At 38.0% G+C, this 11,826-nt stretch overlaps 1 protein-coding gene, 1 long non-coding RNA gene and 2 other non-coding genes across 4 annotated transcripts; 3 read left to right on the forward strand and 1 right to left on the reverse strand.

Moving 5' to 3' along the window:
* Window positions 1-1,686: 1,686 nt before the first annotated feature.
* Window positions 1,687-8,889, reverse strand: pcyt1aa (phosphate cytidylyltransferase 1A, choline a). The gene is made up of 9 exons (XM_042717662.1): window positions 8,697-8,889; window positions 5,338-5,452; window positions 5,155-5,254; window positions 3,493-3,609; window positions 3,220-3,371; window positions 3,006-3,084; window positions 2,741-2,883; window positions 2,454-2,642; window positions 1,687-2,259 (listed from the first exon to the last, which is right to left on the reverse strand). Exons 2-9 carry the CDS (start codon window positions 5,443-5,445, stop codon window positions 2,023-2,025), a joined length of 1,125 nt encoding a protein of 374 aa, XP_042573596.1. The 5' UTR covers window positions 5,446-5,452; window positions 8,697-8,889; the 3' UTR covers window positions 1,687-2,022.
* Window positions 8,890-9,295: 406 nt separating this feature from the next.
* On the forward strand, window positions 9,296-11,250 carry LOC109106744. Its single transcript, XR_002020617.2, has 6 exons — window positions 9,296-9,310; window positions 9,646-9,796; window positions 10,189-10,278; window positions 10,605-10,664; window positions 10,925-11,001; window positions 11,187-11,250. It is a non-coding gene; the product is annotated as an uncharacterized LOC109106744 (long non-coding RNA).
* LOC122136405 lies at window positions 10,397-10,534 on the forward strand. Its single transcript, XR_006154105.1, has one exon. It is a non-coding gene; the product is annotated as a small nucleolar RNA SNORA13 (small nucleolar RNA).
* LOC122136406 lies at window positions 10,707-10,838 on the forward strand. Its single transcript, XR_006154106.1, has one exon. It is a non-coding gene; the product is annotated as a small nucleolar RNA SNORA13 (small nucleolar RNA).
* Window positions 11,251-11,826: the final 576 nt, after the last annotated feature.

Genomic DNA, 11,826 nt, shown 5'->3' on the forward strand with positions numbered 1-11,826 from the left:
GAGCCTCTGCCTCTCATCAAATTATGAAAAGAGAAAACAGAACAGATATTATAATCACTGGTGGTACAATCTCAATTTAAACACGTACTGTCTAAAACTGACCATTGCATATCCATACATGTACATTAAAAAATGATGACAAAGCTCTGTGTTAAGGGTCAAATACAAGTTACACTTCTGTCATTCAGCACAGTACATCATTGATTAACAGTGCATTGTATATAACGCTCAACAGATTTGAGATTTTCTGTTCCACTGGACACCCAGAATATTCCTTTTAAGTGGTTTCATTCCTTAATTATCAACAGCCCCGTTGGTTTGACTTCTAAACGTGCAAGACTCATTTTGCAGAACCTAATTATGTAATTATCAAGCTTGAGGACAAAGAACTAAACCGAAAACTTGCCCTTCAACCTGTTTAAAGATATTCATGAAGAGCTCTTTTAAAGAAAACAATCACAGTGAGAGATAAACAGGGCATTGTGCGGTGATGAGATTACATACTTTCAGTTTTACAGTTAAAACAGACAACTCTTTAGGTTACCAAGCATATATTTTTGAAATACAGTGTTCAAATTTGTAATTCTGACCTATATTAAAGCATGACACACCAAATCCATGCAGACAAACTATCATTTTTCCATCCAGTCATGTCTGTATAATGGCGTGTTTTTCTAATTTGTAGAATTATTACCACGGCAACACTGATTATGCACCTTGTAATGCAGACAAATCATTTGAATTTTTCAGCTTTTATCTTACAGTTCACCTTGCAGCATTTTCAACGTTAGACATCAATCCCACCCCCAAGAGACACTTGACTTATCAGATGTCTAACAATTATATATTACGATAAGAACATTAAAACTGAACTTAAAACAAAAATGAAATGCATTAATACCATGTGCACTCGTTTTAAAGGGATACTCCACCCCAAAATGAAAATTTGTCATTAATCACTTACCCTCATGTCGTTCCAAACCCGTAAAAGCTTCATTCGTCTTCGGAACATAATTTAAGATATTTTGGATGAAAACCGGGAGGCCTGTGACTGTCACATAGACTGCCAAATAAATAACAGTGTCAAGGTCCAGGAAAGTATGAAAAGCATCATCAGAATACTCCATCTGCCATCAGACGTGCAATCTGGGTTATATGAAGCGACGGGAACACTTTTTGTATGCAAATAAAACATAAATAATGACTTTATTCAACAATTTGTCTCCTCTGTGCCTCTCCACATCAGCATAGCACTGTTTTGGCGATTCTGAGCAGTACGGAGGCGGCGTATGCTCTTGTGTGTCAGGCGCGCTGCACTGATGCGCTGTTATCTTTCAAACCAAAGCGTAAATATACGCAGAAAACGTATCCTTGCGTTGCGGTTGACACAGAAGAGCGTAAGCCGCCTGCATACTGCTCAGATTTGTCAAAATGGCGCTACGCTGATTTGGAGAGACACAGAGGAGAGGAATTGTTGAATAAAGTCATTATTTTTGTTTTCTTCGTGTACAAAAAGTATTCTCGTCGCTTCATAGCGTTACGGTAGAATCACTGATAGCAGATGGAGTATTCTGACAATGCTTTTCACACTTTCCTGGACCTTGACACTGTTATTTATTTGGCAGTCTATGGGACTGTCTCAAGCCTCCCATCCAAAATATCTTAAATTGTGTTCCGAAGATGAATGAAGCTTTTATGGGTTTGGAACGACATGGGGGTAAGTGATTAATGACAACATTTTCATTTTGGGATGGAGTATCCCTTTAAAACACGACAAAGCCCTGCCAAATTCAAGACGAGACGCTGGAGTTTGAATACTCGCATCCCATCGCTGACAATGACTTAAAAACCCCTCAAGTTGGAACCGACTCCATCACTAACGCTCTAGACATCGCTCTATTTTAACCCTTCATGTGTGTTAGTAATACAGAGAGCGAAACCGATGGATGGTGTGAGGATTGCTTCATTTCTGAGGTTGGATTGCCAGTATTGGAAGACAGATGCGTGGTGCGCTGTGACACTCTAATCTTCGTCGTCCTCCTCGTCTTCGCTGATGGCCTGCCCGCGGGCGGCGCAAGTGTAGCTGGACAGGGCGCTGCCGTGATGGGACGAGGGCGAGGAGGGCGGGGAGGTTTTGGTGAAGAAGGGCAGACGGAAGGTTGGAGACGGGGAACGCTCGCGTGTGGGACTGCTGCTGGGGCTCTGCCGCGGACTGATGGCCTGAAGCATTCGCCCTTTTCCCTCCTTCAGCATGTGCTTCTGTTAGAGAGGAAGAACAACACAGCCAATGAGAGACCTTGTGCGGACTCGTGGGTATTTGTGATATTCCAAAATGCACATAAAATTAGGTGGATGGAAACATAGCTACTGATACCGAGAGGCATAGAGCATCCGACTCTGTCACATATGAGGATGCAGTTTTAGGATATAGCTATAGTTAAAGAGATACTCACCAAGGCTCCCTCCGGTCCAAACATCTGCAGGAAGTTGCCGATGAACTCTCGGGACTTCTCTTCCCATTTCTGGATCAGATCGATGCTCTTCTCCTCCACCTTCTGCACAAACTCTTTACTCTTCTCCTCCACGTCCTTCACCTTCTTCTTCACCTTGTCCACGCGCTCCTGAAGATTGTACTTCTTTTCCTGTGTGTTGTAATAATGCACAGCAACACATTGATTAAGAAAATCTCATTTCTGGTATCTCGAGACCATTTTCTACTAGTAACCGAATGAACGCTCACATTGATGAAGCTGACGTTAAGCTCTTTTGCGGTGTAGCCACGCTGAAGATTCCGTCTGACGTAGACGTCATAATCTCGTACGATGCGTGTGATGACATCAGAGGTGGAAATGCCCTCTGTCCGTTGGGTTGGGGCGAACATCCCTGTGGAAGGTTTTAAAGATTAGCACAGCAGTTAAGAACTAGGACATTTAGTGCATACTCTGAAATTTCAGATGCAGAGATAGAAACACATAAAGATCATTTTCTGAAGCCGTTTTCCTCACCTGCTTCTTTGATGTGCTTGTAAACATCATCACTGTCAGCTGAGGAGTATGGGATATCATCATGGGCCACAAAGTCAATTTAGGTATCAAAAAACACAGTCGTTCATTACATGAAGACACAGTTAATTGGCTCCTGCTTCCCATCTTCCTCCAACACTAATATATGTAGATATATAATATAACACGGGAGTATTATACTACTCTCTCGTCTCACCCGATGCTTGGTGAGGAACTCGGGCGTGAGAGTCCACGGAGCATTCCGGACCACCTCGTCCACATAGCGACAGTGGCTCACCGCGTCATAGCGTTCATCCTCGTTCATGACGGTGAAGCCCTTTAACTTGTGTGTGAGGTCATCACTGCACACTGCAGAGAGAGAGAGGCGCTAAATACAGACGGACTCTGTGCTAAATGATCAGAATGATAACGGTTCAATAACTCCACAGACACTGTGCACTCAGGACTGAAGCTGCTCAGGATTACTTACCACCCACAATAAGATGAGTGTTTGGGAAAAGGCATTTAGCCTGCATGAGAGCGCGGGCATGTCCCGAGTGGAACATGTCGAAGATGCCATCAGCGTACACACGCACAGGCCTGTCGACTGAAACAATGAGAAGGACATCAGCTTTTGTGGGAACTACTTCATTTAAACACACACTTTAAGTGAGTATGAAAGGTAAACAACATAAAGACAATGTTTTAAATAGTGTATAAATGTATAAAATGTATTTATTGAGAAATTACTACTTTTTTTCAGCAAGTATGCATTAAATTGATTAAAAGTGACAATATTTCAAATAAACGTTCTTTCTATTTATAAAAAGAAATGTGTCAGTTTCCACAAAAACATGAATATGAAACTATTTTCAACACTGATAATAAAAAAATACTAGAATAATTTCTGAAGGATCATGTGATGCTGTGGTGTAATGATGCCGAAAATGTAGCACAGGAATAAACTGCATTTTAAAATGTATCCAAATAGAAAATAGCTTTTTAATTAGTTACAATATTACCGTTTTTTTTTTTTACTGTTTTAAAAATAGTGCTGTCAAACGATTAATCGCATCCAAAATACAAGTTTTTGTTTACATAATATATGTGTATGTGTGCTGTGTATATTTATTATGTATATATAAATACACACTCATACTATGTGTATATTTCAGAAAAATATGTTATGTGTATATATATATATATAATAAATATATTTATTTTTATAATATGCATTTTATGAACAGAAATATAGATGTAAATATTTTCAATATATACTGTATGTGTGTGTATTTATATATACATAATAAATATACACAGCACACATACACATATATTATGCAAACAAAAACTTTTATTTCGTACGCAATTAATCGCGATTAATAGTTTGACAACACTATTCAAAAACACTAAATGGAAGTATAAATTAAATTAGAATCATTCTAAAAATTTGTAGAGTCATGGCCCAAAATATTGGCACCATTACATTTTTGTCACGTAACGACACAATGTTTCTTTCAAAATGTCTTTTGGTATCCACATACGCATTTCTTTTAGGGATCCACAGAATTGCCATATTTTAGTAAACTTTCTTTTGTAATATCGATGCATCAAACATTTCTTTGTTTATTTTTTAACCAAGTTTCAGAAATGTATAGGTCTCAGTCGAAGGTAACAGACCCTTTTCATATTTCCAGGGTTCTCATAAGTTCTCTACAGTGGTGAACGGAAACTACAACAAAATATGATTTGTAAACAACAATGACGTATGACAAAAGCCTGGAATTGTTACGAACAAACACTACACAATTCAGATACTGAATACCTGTAACTATGTCTGGAAGCGACATATGAAAGAAGAAAAGTGGCCCAAAATGCCATTAGAGAGGTGAAGGAAGGTAATGAATCACAAAGGTTCATCCAAAGGTTGTGAATACAGTCAAAGTTAGTTTGTAATAAGCTTTTTTAGCCTTTTTGTTTTGAAATACATGTGTGGATACAATGTTGAAATAAAGCAAAAATGTTGCAATACAAATATGGCCATGACCGTATATAACGGCCACTGCATTGACCTGAATGCAGTCATGCGGTCAGTGAATGAAAGTAACATGTGTGTGTGGGAGGAGTTCGTTGGAGAGGGCAAATAACTTACGTGGAGTGCCCTTGCGAGCTTCCTCCATGGTGACGCGCTGATATGGCTTATCTTCCACTGACTCCAGCTGATCTGCATACGGAGCTGGGTATTTCAGACCCTGAGGGGTGAGAAGAATCACAGCCTTTGGGCTCAAATAGCATCTTTCATCTGTACACACGCTTACACCTTCCCCTCACTCACCACCGTGCACCGCTTCAACTTCAGCGGTATCTCGCCCTCCTCTGCCTCTCCATTTGAACCTTCTCTCTTTCTCTTCCTGGACAGTCTCGCAGAACCGTGGGCCTCCATTCAGGCTCTATTAAAACAACAGGAATGAGGATAATAATAAAAAGGCATTCAGTTGTACTCCACCTGGGCGGTATTAGAAAAATACAGAAATCAACAGCAGTATAAGTCCAGATATTGCAAAGAGTATTTCATAACACTGAGTTGCAGAAAATATGAAATATCCCTGTGTCTGGAGAATTGGCTGTGGTGCAAACTATTGGGCCACGTTGAAGATAACTGTCCAGATGTGTTTCTGATCTTCACAGGCCGGGCTAAAGGGGTGAAGAAGAACATGAAATCTGCCAAAAACATGTGCAAGTCCAATATGAGAAATTACATTCTGCATAAGGACAATAAAATGTAATTTAAATGTAATGAGAAAATTTAATTAATTTTTTTTGATTCCATATTGACGGAATGGCTTTCATTACTGGATAACATTAATGATGACAATGAAATTTTTTTTGTGTTGAGAGAACATGCTTAATTGTAATTAAAATGAAGGCAAAATGCAAATAAAACAGGTTTAAAAGTAGCAGCAGACATTTTCTTACGTATTGTAATAATTGTAAAAAGAGGAGCAGGGTTTGAACGGACTAAATGATCGAGAAAGTCTGACAAAAATATGATGTTTTACCGGAAGATTGAATTATTATCACATTTTGATTAAGAATTACAAGGTCAACTTAAAAAAAATTAACCATGCATGGATTAATTATTCACAATAAGATCAAAAATGTATTAGTTATAGTAGTAGTATTATTCCGTATATCCCTTGTTGGAAATTCGATTCCATAAATTTTAGCTAAAAATCTGAAGAATTTATATTTATATATACACAGTGCCCTCCATAAGCATTGGGACAGTAAAGACAAAATTGTTCTGTTTGCTGTGGAGTCAAGAAATCTGTAAATATGATTAAAAGATTAATATATGAGACAAAACTACAGAATGTCACATTTTATTATTGGGTGATTCAACACAAAGATGTTTTATAAGCACTTTATAAGCACTTTTATAAGAGTGTCATCTCCATATCTCATGTGAGCATAAGTATTGGAACAGTTGCCTCACAGGTCTTTCTAAGTGTTCAGCTGTGTCCTGTTGCATTAATTCTTCAGATATTAAAAGCAGGGAATGTGTCATATCAGTTATATCCATTGCTTCTGCATTCTAAGTCTTGCATTCGATGATGACACACACAAACCAGGATGAAGACGAGGAAGCCGACTCTGAAAAGCAAGCAATTTGGATGCTAAAAGAAAAGAGGAAGTCAGTTAGAACTAAAGGAAAAACAAAGAGAATGAGAAATCAAGAGTTTGGAAACTACCGGTGACATTACAACAGCAACCAACGACGACCTGATCGGCTGAGAAAAACAACAGTAGTTGATGACAGACAAATCATAAAATCTGTGAAAATGAACCCTAAAAAACATGTGTGTAAAATCACCAACTACCTCCAGAAAGCTGGGGCGATGCTCTGTCCATCTACAGTCCGCAGGAGAATTTGACACAGAATTACAGAAGCTACACAGCAAGATGCAAACCTCTGATCAGCACCAAAAATAGAAAGGCAAGATTCTTCACAAATGTGAGCCAGTAGAGTTGATGGACCGATGAGACAAAGATTAACCTTTATCTAAGTGATGGGAAAAAGGGAACTGCGTATGATCCTAAGCATACAGCCTCATCTGTAAAGCTTGGTGGAGCTGGTGTCATGGCATGGGCATGCATGGCTGTCTCTAGAACAGCACCTCTTCATTTTAATGATGACTTAATGTATGATGGCAGTAGCAGAATGAATTTGGAAAGGTACAAAATCATCTTGGCTACCAGTATTCAAGAAAATGACACCAAACTCATTAGAAAGCACTTCATATTGGATCAGGACAATGACCCAAAACACCCTGCCAGTTCAGTCAAGGATTTTATCAGGGCAAGGAAATATAAAGTCTTAGATTGCCCAAATCAATCTCCAGATTTAAATCAGACTGAACATTAATTTCACCAGCTGAAGAGGAGACTAAAGACAGAAACTCCCCAAAACAAGCAACAGTTTGAATTGCCTGCATTAAAGACTGGGAAAAGCATTTCAAAGCATAAGACCAAGATTCTAGTGATGTCTGTGAGTCACAGACTCACTGCTCTGATTGCATGCAAGGGATCTGCAACTAAATAATAGCTTTTAATCTTTTACATCTGCCTTAAGTTCAACTGTTCCAATACTTATGCTCACATCAGATAGTGGGATGAACTCTAAAAGCACTGTCCTTTTTATTTGGTAAAACATGTATGTGTCGAAAGACCTGATAATAAAATGTGACATTCTGTAGTTTTGTCGCATATTCATCTTTTAATCATATTTGCAAATGTCATGACTCCACAGCAGAGAAAGCAATTTTGTCTTTACTGTCCCAATACTTATGGAGGACACTGTGTATGTGTATATATATATATATATGTATGTTTTTGGTTTCCACTATGGAATTAAAAATAAAAAAAAGTTAAATTAAAATAAAAATCACAATTATTATTTTTTCATCCTGTGGTGGAAACAGGCATTCATAGAAATTAGCCATTTCTTCATGAACAGGTGAGGGGTGGAAAACAGTCCACACAGTCAAGACTGCACTAAAGTACATAAATAAAAACCGAGCTCACAGACTTCCAGAACAAGCCTTCCTCATTCCAAACATTCCTTCATCTAAACACAGCCTCGAGTCTTATCAGAGTGAAGGCATGAGTGAATGAGGCAAAAGGTGAGGAATGTGACCCGAACACAACATCACACCCATTATAGCACACTCATAACTACCACAGCAATTAAACACGAGCCTGCTTGAGATCTGGCCCTGATAAACACACTGGATTCAGACTTCAGGGTATAATACACACACAATCCCATTATATCTGTCGATCCTCTCAGAGCACAGAGTACACGTGAGCACACACACACCATCAAGAGCAAGTGTGAGTGTATGTATATATCACAAGTGTAACAAAAATAGTAATCAGTTCATAGACAGGAGCCCCCGTCAGTTATAACGGAGTTCAGGTTAGTTCTGAGGTAAAGATAAACCACTGGAGGACGGATGTTGATACATTATCATATAACAGAAGGAGTGTCTCAAAAAGTGACAGTGTAGTTCAATTAAACAGCTAACTTGATAAATATAAGGTGTGTCAGGCATCACAACACACCAGCTGGCTCTTGTTGATCACCTTCAGGACGCATTTGAACACAGACACGAACACTCGCTCGCTGCTTACCCTTGTGTTTAGTGCAGTTGTTCGCTCGGAGCGTGTTTACGGGGTTTTGAAGGGTTGTGTTTCTTTAGGTCGAAGTCTGACAGGAGTCGGAAGTGTCTCGCGGGTTTAAATGTCTCTGCTCGTGATCTCAGACCTTCAGCTCCGATTTGACGGAAGCCACAAAAGAGAACGGAATCAAATAAGTTCGGATCCAAGATGGCGGCGGGACCGTGGAGTTTCAAAATAAAAGTCCTACCGTCGTCACCGCACGTTAACAGTTGGATCGTTATTTAGCCGTTATTAAATACAAATACAAATAACTCGTTTTTAATTGTGTGTACCTTCCTGGCATAACTGTTAATGTTTTTCTTGATTCTCATGATCCCATCCCAGTGACTCTCTTGGTAACAAACAAACAAAATAAATACTGGGACATTTCTTAAAATATATTTTATGTTACGTCGTGACATGAGGGTTAATGAAATAGTGATAGCATTTTCATTTTTTAGCCAGACTGTCATTTTAATGTTAATTTAGATTTGAAAGTTAAAAATCTCATTCTAATAGTTTAAGCAAATTCTATTTTTTTTTGTCAACGTCACCTTTACAGGCCCTTCACAGACCCCTTGTTGAAGGTTAAAGCCTTATTTTTATTCTCAAATATTTGTTTTAATTTACTTTTTCTGTTAGAATTATCTTGTATGAAATTGTGTTAAATACTAATATATAAAAATATATAAATCGTGCCTGAAATTATTATCTGAAATTATTAACTTTTTATTTTTATGGATTATACTGGAAAATCCGAAAACATGATTTATGGTTATGTACTGTTTAAAAAAAAAAGACCTCGGTTGAGAGAGTGAACCGTGTGCAGAGCTGTAATCTAGACAAATCCGTTATTTATAAAATGTGGAAAATGGTTATAATGATGAATAAGTAGGTGTGTTAACTTTGATAACTTGTGTAGGTTGAGGAAGCGAGTTTAAGTAAGGCACTTTCTCAGTCGCCTACACTCACTGGGTCCTTCATTCCTCCTGACTGTCCACGTGGAGACGATAAAACGAGTGTCATCGCGCGCTCTTAAAGTGCTAGAGACGGCTTGATTGTGAAGCATGTAGGTAAGTAGTGAGTGTTATTTGTACATGAGCAGGTTTTTATAGTAAATGTTTACTTTTAGTGGTGCGATTATGAAAATGGAGGAGTTCGTTTGTGAAATAGCCCGCTGAATGCTGTCCAGTCGTCGTTCTTCAAATATTTCCAGTTTATTTTAGACACGCCTCAGAGATGTGCAAATAAATCTTTCTGTTGTCACAGATAAAAAATGGCTTATCTGGAATATTCTATTAAATATCTAATTAAACGTACCTCAGCATTGGATTTTTAACGATTATTGTTGCTGTCGTGTTTTATTTTTGCATGTACAGTTCATTATTTGCTGATATTAATATTATTATTATTATTATTATTATTATTAATAATAATAATATTATTTATTTATTTTCCCCCCCAGCATTACATCGAAAGCAGCAGGAAATGGCTGGTGCACCGTGTCACGTGTTGACCCCACGAGGACCAGTAAAAACGTGCTTCTGAGCTCCAGGTGTGAATCTACATTTTGTATGAATTTGCTGATTTTAAATATATTAATTGAAAAATATAATAACGTGAAGCTAGTCCCATTAGAATGCAAGTTATACTAGATGTTCGGTTCTCTCTCTTGCCTTTGTGTTGCCCATTTATTTTTCCTTGGATGAATGTGGTGTCAACTAAGGCGCACAGTAAATCTTGAAATGGTCTCATTTGTGAGAGAGAACTCTCTAATTGTTCCTCTTGCTTGTGCCGTGACAAGGACAGTGTTCACCGTGAGCTACACTCATGACTCGATCATTTGTGTGCGTGCTTTAACATCATATTCTATCGTTTCAGGTGAGCAGGCCTGCAGTGAAAGGCTGCAGCAGCACCGTGGACAGCGTTACTTGACACCTGGTATGCAGCGATGAACATTTACAACTAGAGTGAAGCTAATCATGCCTTATGTGTTACCTGTTCATTGCTGTTCAGATGAATATGGTGTCAACTAGGGCAGACATTAATGCATGAGGTGGCTGCTGAAAGGCGTTTACATCTGTGCCTTTCAAAAGTGTCACGTTATGGACAGTAACTTTTTAAACAATTGATGATGCATTTTACTACTTGATAATGTAATCCATAAAAATGCGATGTCTATCATCTTGTCTATTATAAAGGGTTTCTATTCACCAAGGAGCGATCCTTTCTAGTGGAGGTAAATACCCAGCATTCAAGGACTAGTGGTGTGTGTGAGGTGAGTTTTACCAACGATAACTCGGTGACGAACTTGATTTGTTCCCTCTTTTGCTGCTTTATAATGATTTGTACGGTAAAAAGTGTTGCGTGCATGAATTTGAGTTCAATAAGGGCTGAATTTTCAGCATTCATGTGTTCCTGCTGTGTCTCTGTGGCTTAATATTTCTTGTTGTTCTCTTCCAGATGCTGTTTTCTGCGTATGTGAATCTGCACTACATTCTTTCAGAAATAAAACCTTCTGCTTAACGGCCTGTCTTTTGTTTGTGGATGGTTTATGGTTTATGGTTATTTAAATGTTTTGTGGTACACGGCATAAAAAGTAAATTGTCCAAACTTTTCTCAGTTTCCACATCAGAAATAGTTCCACTTTTCACTTGCGTTGTCTTCTAGGGCAGTAAAAAAAAAAAAAAAAAGAAAACCGTTCAATTCAGACAACTTGCTCTCATAAAGGAATTATTTTTGGTGTCAGAATGATTTAATTGTGTACAAAAAATTAACTTATTTTCTCTCACATCCATAAGATTTAATATTCATTATTTATATGCACTGAAACATTTGCTTTATTTTTAGAAATGCAAAGCTTTTAATAAAAGTTTACGTAATCTTTTAGTGGATTGAACAGACGTTAGTCCACATTTCAACCATCAAGGTTTCCAAGAAATGCAACTGAAATTTACCTGACGTTGAAAAAATAGTTTTTAGCATTACAAATGATTTTTCTCATGTGCATATCTCAGATAGCCATGACCCTTTTGATATATGGTCACCTGACAAACATTTTGCACTTTCTTAGATTATAGGATTGCACATCACAGGTATGAAT

This window comes from Cyprinus carpio, chromosome B2 (assembly GCF_018340385.1).
Source record: "Cyprinus carpio isolate SPL01 chromosome B2, ASM1834038v1, whole genome shotgun sequence".
In the NCBI taxonomy this organism is placed as follows: domain Eukaryota; kingdom Metazoa; phylum Chordata; class Actinopteri; order Cypriniformes; family Cyprinidae; genus Cyprinus; species Cyprinus carpio.